Source organism: Calidris pugnax, unplaced genomic scaffold (assembly GCF_001431845.1).
Source record: "Calidris pugnax isolate Ruff unplaced genomic scaffold, ASM143184v1 scaffold4, whole genome shotgun sequence".
NCBI classification, from domain to species: Eukaryota; Metazoa; Chordata; class Aves; order Charadriiformes; family Scolopacidae; genus Calidris; species Calidris pugnax.
In genome coordinates, this window is record NW_015090781.1 from 6,603,105 (window position 1) to 6,626,760 (window position 23,656).

The following is a 23,656-nucleotide window of genomic DNA, read 5'->3' on the forward strand; positions in this document are numbered from 1 at the left end:
TTGGTACCTTTTCAGTTTCCTTTGAGAAAAAAAATTAGGGGGTTTTGGGTTTTTTTGTGGTTTTTTTGTTTTTTTTTTTTTTTTTTTTTTTAATCTACCTGTGGTTTCAGTGGGGAAACGTGACTGTATTTGAGGTTTCAATTCAGGCTAGTTCTCTCTGCCCCTTCCCTCGGGAGAAACAACAGATACATGTTTGTGTCGGGGTGATGCCTTATGCCTCCGGGCGGGAACCATTTAACCTATTGTACTGCATCCCTGACAAGCAGTCTTCCGACTTTGGATGGCCCTTTTCCAAACAGTTCTTAAGATTGAGGCGACCATTAATGTTAGTTTTGTAGTGTATCCCTTCAATCGTATTGTATAGTATATTGCACAGTATGGTTGAATTCTTACAGCTGCTTTCATACAATGTATGAAAGCCTGTTAGGATTCTCATTTCTCAGTGGACAGAAAATTTACCTGGCTTTCTGACACCCTTTGGGTGTCTTGATTAAGAATACTTTATCATGTTTAAAAATGCACGTTCTACATAGAAATCAGGTTTTCAGTGGCCAACAGGGGAGTGTTTCAAGTGCCTTTTGATCGTGTTTTAGTAAATCATTATTGCAGGTGTGCACATTGCTTTGAAGTGTTTCAATAAGAATTGTTGTTCTCCTGTGTTTGAATTGCACAAAAGTAAAGAGTAGTTAAGATACATAGAATCAGAGTAAGAAGTCCAGATTAAGTCAGAGCAGGGGAAATGAATTTCGTCTGGAAAAAAAGAAATTTAGATGGTCAATAACCAATTCTGTTCTAGGAGCTATAGAAGAGAGCATAACAAGGTGTCAACATGAGAATAAAATGGATGAGCGTGAGCATCCTTTATTTTGTAGCTTCTCAGAAATCATTCCTGGAGTTCGAAGATTAAAACTATTAAAATCTTAATCCAAGGCTATACAAGACAATAAAGAAGTTATGATGTTTCAGAACATACAGGATGGATGAAGTGAGAAGCTATGTAGGAAAAAAGCTTTTTGAGAGTGGGGGAGATGGCGTTCAGAGTCTCCCTGTACTCTTGTGGTGCCTGAGTATGTGGGCAGTAAAAGTTTGTGCTTTTGTAGTAATGTAATTGTTTTTACCATTTTGTAGGGGCTTTCAGGTTTTTATGAGAATGAAGTAGATGAATTATTCCAATCTGTATTTTTTTTAGACTATTGTAGGTAAATTATAAATGTACTAGAGACCTGTTTTTTTTTTCCCATTCTTTTCCCTTTTTCCTTGAAATCTAGTGAGTTGGAAAGTAGAATTGTTTGACAAATTTTATTTGGTTGGTTTTAAAATTTTTATTTATTTTTCAAAATCGGAATGAGTGAACTTACCTGCTGTGGCTTAGAGTTGGTGGCAAGACCCAAGTAAGATTTACTGTTCAAAAAAGGTTTAGATAGGCAAAGTGTTGGAGGAAGTGCTAGACTCTTAGTTTTGCAAAATAGCTGCTGTTGCTTAGATCTGATGTTTGATGGTCAAGGATTAGTAACTTTCTGTGTACACATACTCTTAGCTTTAGATTCCAGAAATGAAATAATTTTGCAAAGAGGGCATGACAATAAAGATGTAGTGCCTGGGAAGAGAATGACTCTGATTTCTGACTGCAAGTTAGTTAAAGCTATTTCAGTTTTTATAAATTCGAGTGTTTGATTTGCTGCCTGGCATGGAATTTTCATTCAGCGTTAGTGAGATGGTTTTAATCCAAGAGGAGTTTCCTGTGATAATCCTTGATAACGGGCTGTCACATAGTGGGTGAGAGGTTTTTAAGACCAAACTTGACATGAATAAATCAGGGTGCTTTCTTTTCGCGGTCTTTGGGCAGGCAGGATTTCTTCCCCGCTGTTTTAATAACGTGTTACCAGAACATTGCAGTATATGGATGTGATTCTGAAAGTAATTGTTTCTTGAGTTGCTTAGGTGCACAGTTCATGTAGGCTTTTGTTGTGGAGGGAAAAGGCTTGCTTTAATGTTTATAGTACTGCTTCTAGGCTTTCTGCTGCAGTTTGATATGTGCTTCTCAGATACCAAGCGTTAGGCTCATCTTCTGGAACATGGGCTATTTTAATACTTGAAGATGTGAGAGAAGGGATGACATGTTTGGAACATCAGAAGGTGGTTTAGGGAATATAGACCTTACAAACAAAACAAAGTCTAAATAATTTCATGTTCTAGACTCCAGCGGTAATAATATTGAGAATTATCTTGTAAGATGTTTTACTGTCTTCCCATACGAGTAATTTTTAGTTCATGATAGTTATCTTAGTGAAACACTGGCATTATTTTAACAGTATCTTGCTTCTGCTGGGGCCGAGCTGGGTGAAGGACATCATAACGATTAAATGTCAACCCTAGTTCTTTTATAAATGTTCTTGCCAAAAGATCTGCGAACATCAAAACTTTTCATGTGGCTGCTGTCTTCCTGATGTCTTACTAAGCAGAGCAAAGTTGCTCTATAGTTTTTCAGCACAGCTTTAATGTTTGGAAGAGGTTGCTTAATGCTGGAATATGCATGCTGGAAGTTGGATCAGTTTTGCTGCTGTGCAGAACTTGTGAAGTACTGGGATATTGTCAGTGTAACTTGTATGTTCCTCGGTTTGGCAAACCACAAATCACTGCTGAAACTGATTAGTTGAAATCTGACATGCTGCTTCTTAGATGACTCTTTGCTGTGTGGCTTCTGAAGATAATTGTGTAGGTTTGTATTTGTCTATTTAGGAAGTGAATTCACTAGAGCTGAGATAGAGGGAGAAGTAAAAAAGCAAGCTAAGTTGCACAGGAAAACAAAATAAGAGAGTATTGCATGTAAAATAGGTAGAGTCTGGTATAGTTTTTGTAGTCTGCAATTGCTCCACTTGGAGAATTTGCAAATAGAATTCTTACTCTGTATGTGAATTGCATTATAAAAATTTAATGTAAGTCTGGCCCTACCAGGATAGCTGCTTGTTACATTGGAGTTTTCTTTCCTGTATGTAGTATTTGATGTAAATACATCTTTTTGTGTAGTTTGTTACAAAAATGCTCTCAGAATTCTCTTGTTCACTTTGCTTTGGCCTTGATAAGCACCAGCATGTCCTGTGATATGGGGAGAAAAATGTGTCTCTAAAGTGGTGCTTAGGTGAGGGGCAAGTTTTGTGATGCAAGTTGCTTATATTGAGCTGAAAGACTGAAGTGTGTGCAAGAAGGGTGGGGGTAATCAAATATGTTGTAATTGATGTAAATATTCTGTGAAATCTTACAGTTCAAAAACTGCCCAAGAACAGAGAGAACTTTGTTAAAATATCTTACTCTTTTCATTAGGTGATCATTCAGGGCTTTCGAAGCTACAGGGACCAAACCATTGTGGACCCATTCAGCTCAAAACACAATGTCATTGGTAAGTTCTGATGCTTGTCTTTTAACACGAACTAGAGTTGCAGGGTTATTTGGGATGATGTTCACACTGAAGTCCTTGACAGTTTTTAACATTCTGCCTACATTTGACTATATTTTCTATCTCAGAAACTTTTTTTACAGTTGTCTATAACATATCACAAGGTGTATTCCACTTCCAGCAAATGATGCTAGCATTCAATTTTACTGAGACAACAGTAAGTCCAAGTCTTTAGAAACTGAGCAAGGTCTGTAAACTCTTTCATATGTGCAGGTCTCTGTATCAGCCAGACCCCCATTAGAGGCTGTCCTTGCAGGAACAATAGCAGAGAATTTGTATGGGATTGTTTTTCTTGGGGGTATGCAAGTGGGATCATGTTTGTTAAGTAGGCACACAAGCTACAACAAACTGCTGCAGAGAAGATGGTCCTCTTTCTTCCAGCTTTGGAGGAATGAATTTCTAGAATGTGAACTGTGAAAAAGTATATACTATAAGTTTCAAGGTGTAGTTTCATAAATAATCTAATATAATCTAAATCTAAATAATCTAATCTAATAGTGTGGTGTTGTGCACTGTTCTTAGACCTCTTCCTGGGTTTGCCCGTGCCTGGTCCTGCCTTTTTATTTGCATTGATTTTAGTAGTTGTGCAGCAACTTTGAGACTGCTGGCCTAACAGAAGACAGTCAGGTTTGGATGTAAAAACACAGCAGCCAAGATTTACTCTGAGACTGCAAAAAACACGCATATGACTTGAATAGTGTGTCCTATTATGTAATGTTTCTTCAATGGATGCTAAAACTTTATCCAGGTATTAGTGTTGTTAAAAGGAAAATAAAAATAATCCACCTTTACTGTTTTTTGCCTTTTTAAAGACATCATAGCAATCCTCAGTAGTTTTGGGGGTGAGATGAATCTGGAGTGCAAGTAGGCAGGAAAGGATGAAAAGCCTGGGATGCTTATTGCTGCTGGAAGGCAGGCAGTTTGAAATTAATACAGTAGGTGCTGATAATGCACTGAGCCTTGAGGAAACACAACAGAATGAACAGAGATTACTGTATGTTAACATAGCCCAGTGTTCTTACACCTTTATTTTTAAATAGAAATAACGCTACTTCCAGTGTTTTTAAAAAAAACATTACTGAATTAGCAAGTGGAGTATGAAGAAGTTCATACAGTCAGCCTGCATGTGCAGGCAAGTGGTGTCCTTTGGTTAAATATAAAACTTTGATGCTAGGGCCAGAAGAATTGGAATTAGGTTTACTGGTTTTATCCCACCAGGAGATCAGTATTAAAAAGAAGAGGATAGAGATAAATAGGATTGGTTTAATCATTACTCTCATTGTGGAATAGTATTTAAGTTCACAAGTTATTGTAATGTGTTTGAGTGGGGAAAAGACTGCTCTCTTGTTCTCAGACAATGACTAAGTGATCCACCTACTAAGTTTGCCTCATTACCTTGACATTTTGGTTGGTTGTGTTATATTTGGGTTCTGTTCTTGAATATTTATATGTAAGATTTAATGTACATTGCAGTGTTAACTCATGTGAACTTGAGGTGCGTAAAACTTTGTGTTTGAATTTCAGTGGGAAGAAATGGATCTGGAAAAAGCAACTTTTTCTATGGTAAGTATGGATTTCTTAATATAATAGTGTGGGGATGCTGATGATATCAGGTTTCTTTGGGTTTGCCAGAAATTCATTTACCAAATGTTCCTCAACAAGGCATGGCAGATCGGTCTTTACTTGGCAACGATGAAAGGCAGATCTCAGTGCACTTGTTGAATACTTACCTTCAGGTGTTTTGCTGGTATTTGGCTTCTCTGACTAATGCCTTCTAAGATTTTTAAATGGCAAAAAAGGATTTACAGGAGGAAACTGATTCTGAAAGTCCCCCACCTTGAAAGCTGATTGTTAATGCTTATGCACTGAACTAGGAAGGTGGTGACAGTAAGAATTCTTCAGAGAAATTGTAGTCTACAGCAGGCTGAGGGATAATGATCAAGCAGATTAACGTTTTTAATGATGAAACATTGTAAAATATTATCAGTGGCATAACTGTACTATACAACAGTAAAACAGTATATTTTGAGTTGAAGAAACTGCTGCAGATCTCCCTAAAGGAAAGAATAAATCTTCTGTTTCTTTACAATTTTATTACAGCAATTCAGTTTGTCCTCAGTGATGAGTTTAGCCATCTTCGCCCAGAGCAGAGACTGGCTTTGTTACATGTAAGTGAAGATGTATAACAACAATACTAAAGAATCAGCTAATGCATTTGAATGTTGCTACAAAAATTGGTAAATTTGCTGGACTGTTGATATTTTAAGCCAATTATTTTGGAAGCATCCTTAAAATTTGTTTGTTTCCCTTTGGCAAAAGGGAATTTTTTACAAAGTAATATGTTATGCTGGCAGTGCACATTAGTGAATGAGTATCCAAGATTTTCAGAAATAAAAGTACACGTAGTGGATCTTAAATAGATGCTTTTGGCTCTCAAATCCTTGGAAGGAAGGGGGAAATGGGATTGTCAGGGAAAATGGGAGATGAATGAGCTCAAAATCCTCCTAAGGTGGGAATTATCTAACCAAAATATTTTCTTTCTTAGGAAGGTACAGGTCCTCGTGTTATTTCAGCATTTGTGGAAATTATTTTTGACAATTCGGACAACAGGTTACCGGTAAGTTGGATACACTACTTCAGAATTAGGTGGTCACTTCAGATTCTAGTATCTCAGTATCATAGAAGGCTTCAGTACTTCTGAAAAACAGAAGGCTGCTTTTGAGTCAGTTCTGGTTAAAAGTAAACATTCTGGATTAGTTATACATACATACTGCAAACAATTTAATTTACTGGGTTTTGTTTTCTTAAGATTGATAAAGAGGAAGTCTCACTTCGCAGAGTCATTGGAGCCAAGAAGGACCAATATTTCTTAGACAAGAAAATGGTGACGTAGGTACTTCTTTTCCGTAGCTGAATGAGACTAGTGGTATTGCTGTAAAATTCTCTAGTCACACAGAACACGTACATCTCTAGCCTGAAATAAATTAATTCTCATGAGTTCCATGAGCAATACTAATTTAATTGTGTAGTACTGAGTACTGATAGTTTGACAGTGAGGACATCAGTCTGTGTTCAAAGGATTTGAATTTACAGTTTAATCCATTCATTACCATGATGTGTAACTGCTTAAATAATATTTCTTTCAGGGCTTTTTTTTTTTTTAAATAGAAGAGTTACTAGACTTTAGGTTGTTTCATGTCCTTCTTTGTGATTTCTTTAACTGTATTTGCCTCCTCTTTGCTTTAAGAGGCTTCCTTCTTAATCTCTTTCCAACGCTATAGTATTTTAGCTATTTTCCATTTTTATTCTTTTATTTTAGAGTTGTTATTAAGTAAAGAAAGTTCTTCAAACAGTGCATGCAATGCATACTGTAATTATAGTATGTGTTGTCTAGTTGTGCTTTACTGAATTTTTACAGCTGTCACTTTTAAGTGTTTTTTAATACATTCACAATAACATTTCAGGAAAAATGATGTCATGAATCTTCTCGAAAGTGCTGGATTTTCTCGCAGTAATCCCTACTATATTGTCAAACAAGGAAAGGTAAGATTGTTTTCACAAAGTGAAAGAAATCACTATCAACAGTAGCATGTTTCCTGGATGCCAGACTTAGTTTCAATTATTGCAGAAGTAAACCAAAATCTTTTTAGTTTGAAACAATTCTTCTAGATGCTGCTCTTGCAAATATTACTGGTTTAGTAGTTTATGTTGGTTATAAGAAAAAAAAGTTGTAATATCTGTAATGTTGATAATTTTTTTTCCATGGTAATCTTTGCAACCCTATGCTTTTCTGTATACTTAAATGCAAAGCAAACTTAATTCCTATGACTATATCAGTGCAAATTCATAGATTTCTGGACTTTAAGATGATGCAGTAAAGTAATTGTAGACAATCTTAGGAGGCTAAAAATACTGTCAATAGAGTATGTATAGAAATTTGGAAGCACCAAAAGCGACCCAGATCTGGATAAAAAGGACAGATTTTGTGTAATGGCCCACAGGGTGGGACACCATGGAGATGCTGATGGCGGTCAGCTCCAAAAGATTGCTGAAAGGCATAATTCAAAGGGGAATGCAGGAGATTTGAGGAGCACTTGATGGTAGAAATGCTGACCCAGAAGTACAGTCTCTCAGATGTTTATCAGGATAAATTTTCCTACACAGCTGAGTGTGTGTATTTGGAAAAAACATCTTCAGTTGGAAAGTCATTTGTGTTTTGTTTTGGGGACTGATGCCCATGACTTTCACAGCCAAAATGTACATACTGCTTTTAATATAATACAAATTAGAAACAGTTACCTTATAAAAGGATGCAACCACTGGAATTCTATTAAAGGAAAGTTATTTTTATGTTGCGTTTAATTGTATGACTGATTTAATGTTGGATTAATGAGTGTTTGATTACCTGAATTATTCTAAGAATTATAACCCCTACATTTTGTGGTTTTTGGAGGCATTTAAACTGTTTGTTTAGCACCAAGATGTAAAAGCCCAAGCTTGAGTTTCTCTAAACATAATTTTGAGCAGGTAATGATTTCTTCAGTTTACATAATGCTAGTATCCTAAGTTTTAGCAATAACTGGTAGCATTTGAAAACCATCAAAATTCATTGCAGGCAGAATACTGTCTCAAAAGGAAAGGAGTATGGTATATTCTAGGTATCTGAATCTTCCTGCCAAAACCTCAGGCAAGCAGGCACAGCAAAAAAAAAAGCGCAATCTTTGATGTGTTGTGGTTAGCCATACATCCAGAGCAGCCTATTGAAATCATAGATTTTGAATTTTCAGATCAACCAGATGGCCACAGCTCCTGACTCTCAAAGACTGAAATTACTAAGAGAAGTGGCTGGTACCAGAGTGTATGATGAACGTAAAGAAGAGAGTATTTCACTGATGAAAGAAACAGGTAAAAACATTTTAAGAAACAAATGTTTTAAGCCACAGTAATTCCATTAATTCTAAAGGTCTATGGCTTTTTCAGTAATGCTAATTACTAGATAGATATTATTTGTGGTAAGTTAAACATATTTCATCCTTGAATTTTAAATATTTCAGAAGGCTTAGGATATTTTTACTGTTCAAAACACACGAGTGATGTCAGCTGGCAAAAATCAGGGTACCTACTTCTATGCAAACACTAAAGTTTATGTAGTACAGTGTATCATTATTTTAAGTATGTGGCCCCAGAGAGTACATGCTTGTGTTACCTCACATAGCTAGCATCAGCAGTTCTGCTGTTTGGATGTTTTTCGGGGGAACTTGTGGACGTGGGGTTTCCTTTTCACATTTCATATCTGTTGACAAATCACTGGAGGAGGTTGAGTAGCTTTAAAGATGTGGCAATGCTTGACAGTATTTAACTGAACTTCTATCTTGTCATCTTTCTAAAGAGGGCAAGCGAGAGAAGATCAATGAGTTGTTGAAATACATAGAAGAGCGACTGCATACCCTAGAAGAGGAGAAAGAGGAGCTGGCTCAGTACCAGAAATGGGATAAAATGAGGAGAGCATTGGAGTACACCATTTATAATCAGGAGCTTAATGAAACCCGAGCTAAGCTTGATGAGGTAAAATATCTTGGCTAATACAAAGCTTAACAGGAGCTGTTGATTTGCCTTTTGCCAATGTCTTATTGCATTCCTTGGTAGAATCTTGTCCATGTTCTTCACTAATTTAACAAGTTATTTTATTTCTACTGCTGACACAGAATCCTGCCACTTAAGCTTTTTGGTGATATGTTCCTACAGCTTTCTGCCAAACGAGAGACAAGTGGAGAGAAATCCAGGCAGCTGAGAGATGCACAGCAAGATGCTAGAGATAAAATGGAGGTAAAAAGACTTTTAACAAGGGCTTTCTAGAGGTGTGTTTTGGTTTGTGGGTCTCTTTTTGGGGGGAAGGGTGTTCTAACACCATGTTAAATTCTATTTTATGCTTTCAACCTGTTTGGAAATGGGAGAAGTTTTTCACACTTCTAGTGTCTCTTCATCTGCATGTAATACCAATGTTGTGAGTTTTGATAAATACAGAAAAGTGCATGCTGTATTTAACATACTATGTACTTAAATTTGCACAGGAAATAGAACGGCAAGTTCGAGAGCTGAAGACAAAGATTTCAGCAATGAAAGAAGAGAAAGAACAACTTAGTGCTGAAAGACAGGAGCAGATTAAACAGAGGACTAAATTAGAGCTGAAGGCTAAAGACCTGCAGGATGAATTAGCTGGCAACAGTGAACAAAGGGTATGTAACAGCAATGAAATCTTAAAATGTCATTGGCACGAGGTAGGATGCTTGTACATTGAACTTTCGGGTTTAGGCGTGGTCTTCCATTATTTTCTAAGGTTTGCTGGACAGGTATCTTAGTTCTTGTGATGCCTTCTAGGGGATGTAAGCATACACTCCTGTGTCACGGTCTTTTATTTATCATCCTGCATGTTGCAAAATCAAACATCTATATTTCTCTTAATTGCTGCAAGTATTGGTAAGGAAGGTGGTGTTTGTAGCACTAATTTTAACTTGGTTGTTTGGCCCATTCAGATCTTTCTTACTGGCATGGTTTAGCTTCTTGAGAATGCTTCATTTCATCCGTCTTTGCTGATTGAAACTGAATTTACTTCTGTTACATATTGAACAGTGTAGTATCAGATAAGCATCTTGCAATCTTACAATTATTCTTTAGCTGCAAGTATTTGTCTAATAACACAGTTCCCAGTATTACCTAACTTTTAAATACTGCTTTGTTTGACTTTCAGAAAAGACTGTTAAAAGAGAGGCAAAAGCTTCTTGAGAAAATTGAGGAGAAGCAGAAAGAATTAGCAGAAACGGAGCCGAAATTCAACAGTGTTAAAGAAAAAGAAGAGAGGGGAATTGCTAGGTCTGTGGCATTCTACAACGGGGAGTCCAAACATTTGCAAAAGACCCCAAGATACTAACAATATCATCCATAAGTGCAATTAACTCAGTTGTACTTGTTGCTTGAGAATGGGGTAGCTTCATGTACTTAGGCCTGTAAAAAGCCTCCTTTATTGTTGGGGTTGAAATTAGTTGGTGAAACTAATTTTGAAGCTTAACCACTTTTGTGGGCTATTGTTGAATTTTTGTTTTTTGATGTCTTCTGGGTGATTTTGTGGTTTTTTTGTCCTTTTTGTTGCTGATTTGGTGATTAAATCTTAAAGCCTGGTTTGACACTTGAAAATTCTTATGGTAGTTTTAATGCTTGCTCTTACTAAACTCAAGATTTCTTTATAATACAGCATGTCTTTTTCTTCCTAAAATAGACTTGCACAGGCTACGCAGGAAAGAACAGATCTTTATGCAAAACAAGGTCGAGGAAGCCAGTTTACTTCCAAAGAAGAAAGGGATAAGTGGATAAAGAAAGAACTGAAATCTTTAGATCAAGCCATCAATGACAAGAAGCGGCAGATTGCAGCTATACACAAGGATTTAGAGGATACAGAGGCCAACAAGGAGAAAAATTTGGAACAGTACAGTGTAAGTTTTCAGCTTACTACTTCTCGGTATTTTTGCTCCTTAAGGAAAGTTGATTTATGCTTAGGCTAAGAGTTGTATAACACTTTCTTGTCCAAAGGAGAGGTGTCTTGGGTGAACATGGAGATGGAGAGCTTGCAAAGTTAGTTTGGAAAAACTTAGCTGTGTTTTGAGAACAGAGCTAGTCCTCCTGTACACAGATAATTATGAAAACATTATCTGAGCTCTAACCCTGAGCTGCTTTGAAAATGGCAAGTGTTAAATGAGCAGACTTACTTAAGCTTGCTTATTGGGCCATCTAAAATGGCACACCATTGACAGCAGCTGTAGTAAAGTACTAGTACTACTGGAAGGCAGGCTGAGATTTTTGATTAAGAGCACTATAGCATCATATGCAAGACTAGTATGTATGTTATTATCACAAGTGTCATATCAGAGCATCATCACACACAGTTATGTGTATAATAGGTACTGTTTTGATTCAGTTTCTTACCGTGACTTGTAGTGAGCCATTTCACTGTAATACCCACATGCACACTTCAACTCCGTGCTTGCCTTGCAGTCTACTTGATAACTTCACCTTGTTACTGCTTCCTTACAAAGACATATTTATTCTTAGTGCTTTTGCAGTCTGTTGTAAATTGGTTAAAACGTTTGTAGAAATTGTTTCTGTATTTTAAGTAGTAATTTAGTATTGAATAAAAGAAAGATTCTTGAAGAAAGATTCTTGTAGTTTCATACCATTCTTTTCTTTGTGTTAGAAACTGGACCAAGATCTTAATGAAGTGAAGGCTCGTGTTGAAGAACTGGACAGAAAATACTATGAAGTGAAAAATAAAAAGGATGAACTACAGAGCGAAAGAAAGTTAGTAATTAATTGAAATGTGTCTGAATCTCACTTAATGTGAAGGACCCCAACTGTGTAGTTGTTAACATGGCATGTAGGTATGTTTTTTAAATATAGCCATGTATGAACTCCTGCATTTTGCCTTCTGGATAGATTAGCAGTCTTTGAGAATAATAATAATGATAATATTTAAAAATGTTCAGACTTCATTCACACTTAAAATATTATTATCATTTTTGCTCTGTAGTTACCTATGGAGAGAAGAGAATGCAGAACAACAAGCTCTTGCTGCAAAGCGGGAGGATTTGGAAAAGAAACAGCAGCTTCTCAGAGCAGCCACAGGAAAGGTAAGATACCTTGTATTTGAGAATTCCTCATGAAAGCTTTTCTTCTCATTCTTAAGGAACAAGTCATAGTCACATCTGAAAGATATGACTGTTATTTCCCTCAGTTATGATCTTACTGTCATAATTAGGGTGGACAAATTATATTTGTAAGCTGAATTTTTAAAATATTTATAGCTCTAGAGCTACTTGGCAATTAGATTTTAAGCTCAAGGTAATTGAGGCGAGGTAATGAGATCAGGTAGAAATAGAACACTTCTAAAATTTCTTCTGTTATCTTTTTCCTTTTTTTTTTTTTATTTTTTATTTAAAAAAAAAGGGCCCTGACAAGTGACAGACTAATGTTTAGGTATCTTCCATTAGACCTTTAGGTTAGTTAGCAGGAACTTGGCGAAAAAGAAGGTTACAACTTTTACAAAGTTAAAGGTTAAATTAATATTACTTCTACACCTTCTGATTGCAGTGCAATAACAAGTTCTATTTTACCAGGCCATTCTGAACGGTATAGACAGCATAAACAAAGTTCTGGAACACTTCCGTAGGAAAGGCATAAACCAGCATGTTCTGAATGGCTATCACGGCATCGTGATGAACAACTTTGAATGTGAACCTGCTTTCTACACCTGTGTTGAAGTTACTGCAGGGAACAGGTAACTCCATGCTATTTAGTTGTACTGAAGTAAAAGCAGCTGCAGTGTTATAGTTTAATTGTTGGTGGCAGTTGCTACTGAAAATTTAATTCTTTTGAACTTGAGTGGATGGCATCTTCTGCTGTGGAGAACTCTACAATAAGCAATGTTGATGTATCAATGACAACAATAAATAAGAATTATTTCACTTACAGTTGAAAATCTCATGGGTGAGGATGGTCTCTAAATGGTCAAAAACTGCTATTTAAAAGCCGTCTGAAAAGACATTGAGTGTCTGTGTTGCAGAAGTAAATGCCCTTTGGGTGATCCACTACTTCTGCAGCATCTGACACTTCAAATTAATTTAAATTGTCTTTTTGTGTGATCAGTCCCCTGTTACAATTCATGATTGGCCATACATATTCTTGTTCTAATGAAATCTAGCTGCTAGCATAAGGGCAGGAGAGAGGACAGGGGTGACATGGTCTTACAGACTATCACATAGAAATGTCAGTGCTACCCCAGTTTGAAATGTAATCCCTCATTTGCAACATCTGTGTCTGTGAAAGATGTCTCTTCAAAGTACTTCACAGTTCTGTATGAATCCTCATAGTTGTGCCTCATAGTTTGGAAAAAGCAGAAACAAGTAAAATGTAGTTAAACTTGCAAAAGAAAAATCGCTTCAGTCCCTCTTATGGTAGCCCCAATCCTGCACAGGGAGGTAGACGTGATCTCTACAGTTTCTGTTGATTGTGTACAGAGATGTAAGATGCAAACTCTGTAAATCCGTGGAAAGAAGGATGAATATTGTCTATTGAGATGGTACAGAGGAAAGAGGTTTGCAGTTGAACCAGGAAAGGCTGTGTACTCAGTGACACCACGTGCAGGTTGAGCTGCTCTTGTGACTGGAGGGTGGAATGTAAAATTCTTGGCTGATCCTGTTTTAATGAAGGTGAATAGTGTATCCACTTACTTATTCTAAGGTGCAGACTACAAGAGGAAATGCAATGTAGCTTTATATTGATATATTAAAAGTGTTTGTGCTTTTAGCACGTAAAGTTTTACTTATTTGTTGGGCTTTTTAATTAGGTTGTTTTATCACATTGTGGATTCTGATGAGGTCAGTACAAAGATCCTAATGGAATTTAACAAAATGAACCTTCCTGGAGAAGTTACTTTCCTCCCTCTGAACAAGCTGGATGTTAGAGATACTGCTTATCCTGAGACTAATGTGAGTTGGAGTTCCTTTTGAACCACCTTCTACTTCATAATTACAAAGCCTTATATTTTGAATTATTTGTGTATATTGCTTATTGCCTACCACTTAGCTGTTGAATGTCTGCAATTAAACACTATTTCTAATGTGGGCTTCTTAACACAAAGAGAGAATTCCTACCAGGTATTTCCTCTTTAACTTCACCTGACAAGTAAATAGGTGATAATAAAAGAAGTAGAATTTTATTGTATCTTGACAATCAATAATTGCCTGAATTACTGAATTGTAATTCTTTAAACTGAAATGCTGCCATGGGCAAAAGCTGCAAAGCTATGACACATTACAGCCATGGACAATTTGTCAGTTATTGGAAATGAGTCATGTTTTTATAATTTAAAAATGGATAAATAAGCGTTCAGTGACAACCATTTAAAAAGTAGTTCTGAAATAAATTTCAATAAAGTATCTGCTCTTTAAAATGTCAGTAGTAAATTAATTGTGTAAATGTTAACTGCTTCCTACAATAATTATGGTAGAATAAGTTCTTTAAAAATAGATGTGGTGGTCTTTTTTTTTTTTCTCAGGTAAACATAGGAAAAAATAAATAGGAAACAATTAGACTTCTAGTGTGCTTATTTTGGTAGTAAAACTATTAATGTTTGTATCCTGCTTTCTACAAAATGGAGTAATTTTTTTGAGGGGAAAAATTACTGCCTGCGATTTGCAATAGTTATTCAACTTGTTTCAGTAGATTCCTGGCAGATCTTAGTTGACTTCAGGCTCAAGCCTAGCTGTTAAAAGCTAAAATTGCAAAATCTTGCACTTGACTTCTATAGAGTGTGTATCTGTTTGTCCTGGGAATGTTCAGTCAGTGTGTCATTCTTCTACTGACAGCTGTTTATTTCCAAAATGTCATTCACAAGATTTTTCTTTAAGTTCAGGGTTTGACAATCTGCATGTAAATAAAGATGTATACAGCTCCAGAAGTCTTAGTTCTAGAAGTTTAACTGTGAAGCCAATGTTAATATTCAGTGAATTTAAGAGTTGTTAAAGTTGTAGAAATTCTTGTTGTAAGGCTAGACCCTATTCTGTTTTTACTCGTGACGGTAGTTTCTTTTTTCTGGGGCTGTCTTAAATTCTGAGTGTGAATTAGTTGCAATATACTTGCTGTATTGGTATCAATATGTTCTTCTCATCAAAATCACTGTCACTTCAGGATGCTATTCCTATGATCAGTAAGCTGAGATACAATCCAAGATTTGACAAAGCTTTCAAACATGTGTTTGGAAAGACTCTGATTTGTCGTAGCATGGAAGTGTCTACCCAGCTGGCCAGAGCTTTCACTATGGATTGTATTACCCTGGAAGGTAAATGTTGCAATTTTATAAATTATTGATTGTAAAAATGGGATCCTTGGAATGTGAGGCTTATTGAGTCTGTTAGCGTTGTCAAAATATTTTTTTTAAATAATAGTATACTTTACTGAGATGTACAAGGTTGCACTTGGTTAAGTACAGTGCTTAAAAATACAGAATTTCTTCACAAGCCATTGAATTTTGTGATCTAAAAGTTAGTAGCAGTGCATCTCCGTGCTGAGAATTGTAAAGCAGATGAGGTTTGTATTCATCCAATTTGTTTTATCCAATGTAACAGGCATTTGTTTCCTGGAGTACTTACAGTGCTTTCCACAAACTTAAACCAGTGGTTAGAGTGTGAATGCCTCAATTACTGATAAGTTCAAGGTGAATTCTTCTCTGTACCAGACACGTTTACATTTTATGTTCTCTGAAATAATCTATATCTCCTGTTAATTGCCTGTTCTTGGAGGGCAGATTCCCTGCAGGCTTATTGTTATCTCTTTTTCTCTCTTAAGTCAATCTGAAAAAGTTCTAAAGGATGTCTGAAGAGGAAGTGATTAATTTTCAGTAACAGTATATTCTACAAACCACAGATGCTGTTAATTACTCAGCTTCTCTTTTGTTTTCTCCCTAACAGAAGATCTGAGATTTATTTTCTTTTAAACTGTTAGTGCTAGGCATTTGCGTTTTCCCCTTAATAAAGTATTTTTTTTTTCTTCAAGGTGCATGGTTTCAGAGGTTAATGAAAAACAATGAGGAAAAAAACCACCTAGTACTTAAAAGGAGGTCATAGCAGTCTGGATTGGTCCTGAGAAAGGAAATGCACTTTAAATAGCATACAGAAATAAGCATTTCCCTAATTACTCTAAACATCCATAAGTGATTCGTGATACTGATGCAGTGCCTGTGTACGTTAGTTGAAATGTTCTAGTTAATGTAAGTTGTACATAGAAACTGCTCTGAGCATTATGGAGAGCATATAGGGTGCAGTTTATAGTCTGGCTCTGTTTTGCTTTTAGGTGATCAAGTCAGCCATCGTGGTGCTTTGACTGGAGGTTATTATGATACAAGGAAGTCGCGTCTTGAATTGCAAAAAGACGTTAGAAAGGCAGAAGAAGAACTTGGTGAACTCGAAGCAAAACTCAATGAAAATTTACGCAGAAACATTGAAAATATCCTTTTGTTCTTGGGGAAAGGTTGTGTGATAAAGCTTTTGTTTTGTTTGTGGTTAGAGTAATAGATAAAAAACAGGAGACTAATTTTTGTTAAGGTTACTAGCTGTGGCATTTGTTTTGGCTGTTAGAATAGCGATTTTAGTAACAAAAAAATCAATGGCAAAACAAACAAAACCTCTGCATGTGAAAATTGGTGCACAACCAGTGATAATAACAGATTTTAAAACATCTGTTGTTTGTAGGCCTGAATTGCGTTCTTTTTTAAAAATAATTTTTAGGTTAATGCAGCTAGTTAAGAAATAGTTTCTATACCACTGCTGTTATTTTTTTGGTAAAGCTTCCATGCCGGGGAAACTTGACTGAAAAATACTAATTGAAGCACCCATTGTCTGGTAGTGCTTCAGTGAGTTACTGGCAGTGTAGGCTTCAGGAAAAAGGAGCTTTAGGAATTTGTCCCCGTTAAAATCTGATCTTGATCTTTAAAGCTTAGAGATGAGGATACACCCTAAATTATGAGTCTCTTCTCCCCTCCCCTCCTGTCTTGTAAGATCTGAGTTTTACTTACAAGTTCACATGTATCCCTGTGGTGTTCCAAGGGCCATGTTGTAAAATTAACAGCTAAATGAAGCTTTCCTCATTTGTTTTTGGTGTTGATAAGAGTGCTCAAGTTACTTTTGGTTACTTTTTTGATGGTTCTTGATTTCTCTATGCAACTGAATATTTTGGTTTTGTGGGGTTTTTTGCTTGGTTGGTTTTTATTTTGACGGCAACTGAATATGCCAAACAGAATAAAAATTAAAGGTACTAGTAGGTTCGTTGTAAAACAAGGACAGAGTTTTCCTTAGCCCACGGTATGGATTAATAATGAGATTGACCAGCTAATGAACCAAATGCAGCAAATTGAGACACAGCAGAGAAAGTTCAAAGCCTCCCGAGACAGTATTTTGTCAGAGATGAAAATGCTGAAGGAGAAGAGGCAGCAGTCTGAAAAAACATTTATGCCTAAGGTATAGTATGAGTATGGGGATATTGAAAGCTGTTACTGGTTTTATATTAATTGGTTCATTAATATTACTGGTAAACTTGTATTCCATTCTGGTTAACATCATAATAGGGGATAAGAAATATGTCACAAAAATATGTTTACATAGGCAGAAAAGTGAAATTCGTTTAAATCTATAGATTGCTTTGAGGAATGATTCTGTGCAATATCTGTTCCATAGCAACGCAGTTTGCAGAGCTTGGAGGCAAGTTTACATGCTATGGAGTCAACGAGAGAATCATTAAAAGCAGAACTGGGGACTGATTTATTGTCTCAGCTCAGTCTTGAAGATCAGAAACGTGTGGATGCTCTTAATGATGAAATTCGACAACTACAGCAAGTAAGGAAGTGAAAATGTCTTGCCATTAAATGTGGTACCTTTCTTCTCAAAAAACTTATTTTTGTCCTTTTGTATGAAAAGTCACTTACAAATATAGCATAATTAAAATAGTATTCCATCAGTAGTATGCTTGGAGTTTTCTCATTTGCACGTTTTTATCAAATCCTGGGTGAAGTTTACTAGAGATACTGTGAGAGAATTGCAGCTTATTTGTGTTGGAATCATCGTGGCTTCCTTGCTCCTGCTCTTGGACTTGACAACAACAATAAATACAAATAGGTATCATCTGAAAGGGGTGATGTACGGTGTGGGGAAATAAAACAATGCCTTTAAGCATGTGGTAGATGAGACAAAACCGACCCATGTTGCTGAGAAAATCCTACACAGTTTAAAAAAAACTTAGTGATTTGCATGGTTGGCTTTCATACTAACTAGACAGCTTTAGAAATACCATTTGGTTCTTTCTACCTGTAGAGCAACAGTCCAAAGAGTTGTGTGGTATTTTAATATACAGAATTGTGTGACGAGTGGAGGTTTTTTGTTTGTGTTTTTTAAACAAGGAAAATAAGGTCCTTTAGGAGTTAGTTAACGCAATTAATATACTTCTTTTATTTTTTCAGGAAAACAGACAGCTTTTGAATGAGAGGATTAAACTGGAAGGCATTATCACAAGAGTTGAAACATATCTCAATGAGAACCTGAGGAAACGCTTAGACCAAGTGGAACAAGTAAGGATTTTCCCTTAAATGTACTTTTTGCAGTCTGTTTTTTGGTTTATTTCCAGGACTTGAACATTAATTATTTGATAAATGCTCCTTCATTACTCTGCATTATTTGTGAAGTGTTGTGCTTAAATTTCAGCACAGTACTTTAGGAATGTGGAGAGGAGGAGGAGAAGAGAGTGGAGAGGAGGAAAATCCTCTAAATACACAGCCTGTGTATAAATAGGACCAGCGTAGTTACAGATTTGTTTGGAAGTCTAACCATTCTCTAAAACTTTACTAAAATACAGTATTAGGTAGAGTAGCAGAAGATAACTTGTTTGTCTGGTTTATACTATTATTCACTTCCATGCTGAAGCTTGGTGGCATTTACTTTGTCCCATAGGAACTGAATGAGCTTCGAGAAACAGAAGGAGGCACAGTTCTTACTGCCACAACATCAGAGCTTGAGGCTATCAACAAACGAGTGAAAGATACGCTGGCACGGTCAGATGGTTGGTAGCACCACTTTTTTTTGAAAGAAATTTCTCTCTTTCAAACAAAGTTCACATGTACCATATTTTGGTTTAGAAGTAGACTATGATACAAGAAGTAATCATTAATTTTAAATGTGCTGTAGGAGTTAGTGTAAGAGATTTTTGGAACTTACTCCGAAATATAAGTCAAACAGGATTTTGTGCATGTTGTACATAAACAAAAGTGTCCACAGTTGCACACTGTAAGTATGTGTTGGTGATAACAGACTTCTGGCTTCAGGGCATAGTACTTTTGAAGCAAGCTTTGTACAAGATCATGCTTGTATAGTTGTTCTTGAGTTTGGTCTAACCTATCAAAAAGTAAGCTGCAGTCAAATAGGAAGTAGCTTCTGTGTGGCTCAAACTTTTTTTGCTTCACTTTCTAGACTTAAACAATATTACCGTGGTATGTTTGTTAGGGTTTTTTGTGAGCTTATGGGGAGGAACAGAGAGGGATTTCCAGCTTTTTGTCTTAAGATTTACTTTCTACTCTTTAATAAAGCTTTTTCTTTAGATTATCTCTTTGTTTCATAAATACTTGACTGGATAGCTGTTGATTTTATACAGGCATGTAAGTCTTACAGCTTTGGTTTTTGTGCTCTCGCCCAATATCTCAGATCTGGATAATTCGATTGACAAAACTGAAGCAGGAATTAAAGAACTTCAAAAGAGCATGGAACGCTGGAAGAACATGGAAAAGGAGCATATGGATGCCATTAACCACGATACAAAAGAACTTGAAAAAATGACTAACAGGCAAGGCATGCTCCTCAAGAAGAAAGAGGAATGCATGAAGAAAATCCGAGAGTTGGGTTCACTTCCACAGGAGGCTTTTGAAAAGTATCAGACTTTAAGTTTAAAGCAGGTAATAACTGTGCTTGGTTTCATGTTTTGTGACCTGAAATACTAGCGTCACCTACATCTTGAGTGTCAGATGTGGCTGGAATTGCAAGGAGCTTTGATATGTTAATATTTTCCTTTTACAGTTATTCCGCAAACTAGAGCAGTGCAATACAGAACTGAAGAAATACAGTCATGTTAATAAAAAAGCTTTAGATCAGTTTGTGAATTTCTCGGAGCAGAAGGAAAAATTGATAAAAAGGCAAGAGGAACTGGACAGGGGCTACAAATCCATCATGGAACTGATGAATGTCCTTGAGCTCAGGAAATACGAGGCTATTCAGCTGACTTTCAAACAGGTAACAAAATGGCAACTATTGTAAAGACATTGGTGCTGATATCAACTTGGATGTGTGGCAGCTATATGGGAAGAATCAGATGCTAAGTACATCTATTGTGTAATAGTAGAGGGCAGAATCATGTAACTAGAGGGTTGGGGGGTGTGTGTTAGATACTGAAGAAGAAATATGCTAGCATTTTATACAGGTGTTCATCTTGGTTGTATTACAATTCTAGCTTTGCTTTAAACCTCTTAAATACTTCCTTTCTGGTCAATCTGGGGAATGTCTGGTCATAAACTGCACCAAAACCATTCTCCAGCTTTAGTGAAAGTAATTCCTAGTGTTAAGAAAGTATCAACTACAAAGGATGTAAAGTCTTCTCTTAAAAGATAATTTTCTTAATTGGGATCTCATCTGAGGTTTACTGAAATATTTAATACTTGCTTTTGCTGCTGTTTTGTGTTCTAGTTCTATCACTTCCTTGAAAAATTTGAAAATTCTTATACTACAAGAACAGTTGCCTTTGATGTTTTTAAACCAATCTCTGTATGGTGTGTGTTTCTCACTTCTACTTGTGCTTAAGAATGAGTACAGTTCTCTGCTTTACTCTGCTTTAAGCAGATACTTAGTGTGATCATGTTAAAATAGCTGCTGTCTGCAACTGATTTCAATACGTTAAAATAAGCTGCTGTATTGACTGTTTCTTTTTCAGGTGTCAAAAAATTTCAGTGAAGTGTTCCAGAAGTTAGTCCCTGGTGGCAAGGCCACGTTAGTGATGAAGAAAGGAGATGTGGAGGGCAGTCAGTCCCAGGATGAAGGTGAAGGCAGCACTGAGAGTGAAAGGGGATCTGGATCTCAGAGCAGTGTTCCATCTGTAGACCAGTTCACTGGAGTTGGCATAAGGGTAAAGAAAAATATTTGTTTCAGTACTCTAAATAGTTTAGATTGCCTATAAACTATATTTTCAAAAGACAAACTTTAATTGGTCCTGTTGATTATTATAATAACAAGTGATATTATGGTTTAATATTTTGAAATCTTCTTGCTGTTGTTTTCTTAGGTATCATTCACAGGGAAGCAAGGTGAAATGAGAGAAATGCAGCAACTTTCAGGTGGACAGAAATCCTTAGTGGCCCTAGCCCTCATCTTTGCTATCCAGAAATGTGATCCAGCTCCTTTTTACTTGTTTGATGAAATTGACCAAGCCTTGGATGCTCAGCACAGAAAAGCTGTTTCAGGTAACTGGCTACCTTTATTCGTCTTCATTGTGGTTGAAGGTGACAGTCTGTCTTCTCGTCTCTTATGTTTAAGATAAAAGCTTTTAATCATAAAGGTACATTTTTTAATATTCCAGCATGTGTGTTAGAATTTAACTTTGTGCTTTCTGAAGTTTTCATGAACTTGGTATGGATGGAAGCTCTGTGTTGATTACTGTGTCTAATGGGTCTCCTTACTACACTCAAGGTGGTGGAAATAGTCGTTTCAAAGTGTAGTTTGACTTCAAAAATTAACTTCTAGCTCAATGCATTGCTAGAAAATTGCTTACTCTGTTGTTCATCATAGAAGTTTAATACCCCACTGACTTTCAGTGGCTGAATTTGTCAGTGCTGGTACTGGAATTAATAATACTTAAAAACCTGATATGGATCCTTTTTTGATCTGTGAGGAGTTCTATTTTATTAACCAAAACCTAATTTTGAATAAGGAATAGCAAACACTTTTCCTGTCTCGTATTAAGACTTGTCCTGCTTTATTGAAAAGATTACAATAGAAAATTTTGTGTGGTTTTTTTTTTTTTTAGATATGATTATGGAACTAGCGGAACATGCTCAGTTTATTACAACTACTTTTAGGCCTGAACTGCTTGAGTCAGCTGACAAATTCTATGGTGTAAAATTCAGAAACAAGGTAAATAATGTTTTAATTACGGCATTTACTTGTGAACCTTACCAAGTTGTGCATTTGAGACTTTACTTAACAAGAGTTCAAAGTGAAACAATCTTATTTCAGTGATGATTTTCTAGTTATATTGCAGTCCTGTGTAAAAGTTCCTGAAAAAGAATTTAAATATATACAGATGTCCCTTGTCATGTTCTTTAAAGGAGATTAGAGATTGATTGTAGTCCTGTTGCGGAGGACTTCAAAATTGTCTGAGTCTCTTATTCTGCAGGAGATACTGTAATAACTGTATACTTCTTTCTGTTCCACCAGGTCAGTCATATTGATGTGATCACAGCAGAAATGGCCAAAGACTTTGTAGAAGACGACACCACGCATGGTTAAACAAAATTGTACTTTCTGCTTGTTTGGAAGATGTGTATAATGCTATGTTTATGCCAGGGACCTGTAAATTTAAAATATGAAGTATTTAGTCCTTGTTTAAAATAGTTTTTGAACATACATTTTAACCAAGACCCCAGAAGGCTTAGTTTCAAAGGAGCTTGAGTACCCATTTTGTCTCTGTTGCTGTATTTTATAAGATAATTGTTAATGTTACCTTTATACAGTACCTGTAGTTTGGAAATTTTATTCTCTTCCCTCAAATCTTTTGTAAAGTGTCTGTTGCTGTTTTAAAGCTTTTCAGAAAGTGCTAGTTATTCCTTCTTAAGTATAATTTTATCATTTATATTGCCTCACATGGTTTTTTTAATGGCTTCAATTAAAATGATTGGTTTTATCGCCGTAACTTGTGTTTATTAAGCTTTTGGTTTATATGGTCTTTCTTTGGAGGATTCCACTGAGATGGAGTGAATATTATTTGGTCGTACTGGAGCTGCATGTCTCAGAAATATGAGACAAAACCATTTTTTCAAGCCATTTTGGTTTCTCCCCCTTTTTTGCACGTTGCCAATGCCAGCAGAAAACCGTGCCAAATCTGTGCTTGTCCGAATTCGTAGCGTTCTGGTTATTGAACTGAAAAAAAATGTAACTGTCAGAAGATACTGAGAAGTCTGAAAACACCATATAACTGTATCAAGACACATCACAGCCCCCTCTCTTTTCCTGGCACCCTGGCCAGTGTAACAGTGCCTCCATTATATCCCTTCAGCCAAAGAGACCGGCATAACTTGAGCCAAGTGACAGTCACCCATCAAAATGTGAATCTCTTCCTACTGCCCAGGCATTTGGCAAAGGGGTATTAAATAATTGGATGTGTTATTCTGGAAAAATTAAAGTTTTATCATTAACCATATATTCCTTAGGTAGCAAAGCAGCTGTAAAAACAAAATCAGTTGGGGTTGCCATAGTGTGTGAATATAAAAACATAAAATAACCTTAAACAATACCTAATATAACTTTAAATAGTACAGTGAGAAGCAGTGAACTTGTATACTGCATTTACTCTGTA

At 36.2% G+C, this 23,656-nt stretch overlaps 1 protein-coding gene across 1 annotated transcript in view; it reads left to right on the forward strand.

The window, feature by feature from the left end:
- SMC3 (structural maintenance of chromosomes 3) overlaps positions 1-23,007 on the forward strand; it is a 24,254-nt gene extending 1,247 nt beyond the window's left edge. Inside the window, exons 2-29 of the mRNA XM_014959668.1 lie at positions 3,322-3,397; positions 4,979-5,017; positions 5,555-5,622; positions 6,000-6,071; positions 6,264-6,343; positions 6,919-6,997; positions 8,242-8,359; positions 8,844-9,019; positions 9,200-9,280; positions 9,526-9,690; positions 10,203-10,324; positions 10,728-10,941; positions 11,700-11,803; positions 12,033-12,132; positions 12,619-12,779; positions 13,848-13,989; positions 15,191-15,341; positions 16,352-16,504; positions 17,363-17,514; positions 17,731-17,889; positions 18,510-18,617; positions 18,997-19,105; positions 19,744-19,991; positions 20,113-20,325; positions 21,020-21,211; positions 21,368-21,545; positions 22,109-22,215; positions 22,519-23,007. Of these exons, the coding sequence (XP_014815154.1) occupies positions 3,322-3,397; positions 4,979-5,017; positions 5,555-5,622; positions 6,000-6,071; positions 6,264-6,343; positions 6,919-6,997; positions 8,242-8,359; positions 8,844-9,019; positions 9,200-9,280; positions 9,526-9,690; positions 10,203-10,324; positions 10,728-10,941; positions 11,700-11,803; positions 12,033-12,132; positions 12,619-12,779; positions 13,848-13,989; positions 15,191-15,341; positions 16,352-16,504; positions 17,363-17,514; positions 17,731-17,889; positions 18,510-18,617; positions 18,997-19,105; positions 19,744-19,991; positions 20,113-20,325; positions 21,020-21,211; positions 21,368-21,545; positions 22,109-22,215; positions 22,519-22,590 (3,639 nt within the window). The 3' untranslated portion in view covers positions 22,591-23,007. The remainder of the gene's footprint in view (positions 1-3,321; positions 3,398-4,978; positions 5,018-5,554; positions 5,623-5,999; positions 6,072-6,263; positions 6,344-6,918; positions 6,998-8,241; positions 8,360-8,843; positions 9,020-9,199; positions 9,281-9,525; positions 9,691-10,202; positions 10,325-10,727; positions 10,942-11,699; positions 11,804-12,032; positions 12,133-12,618; positions 12,780-13,847; positions 13,990-15,190; positions 15,342-16,351; positions 16,505-17,362; positions 17,515-17,730; positions 17,890-18,509; positions 18,618-18,996; positions 19,106-19,743; positions 19,992-20,112; positions 20,326-21,019; positions 21,212-21,367; positions 21,546-22,108; positions 22,216-22,518) is intronic.
- Positions 23,008-23,656: the final 649 nt, after the last annotated feature.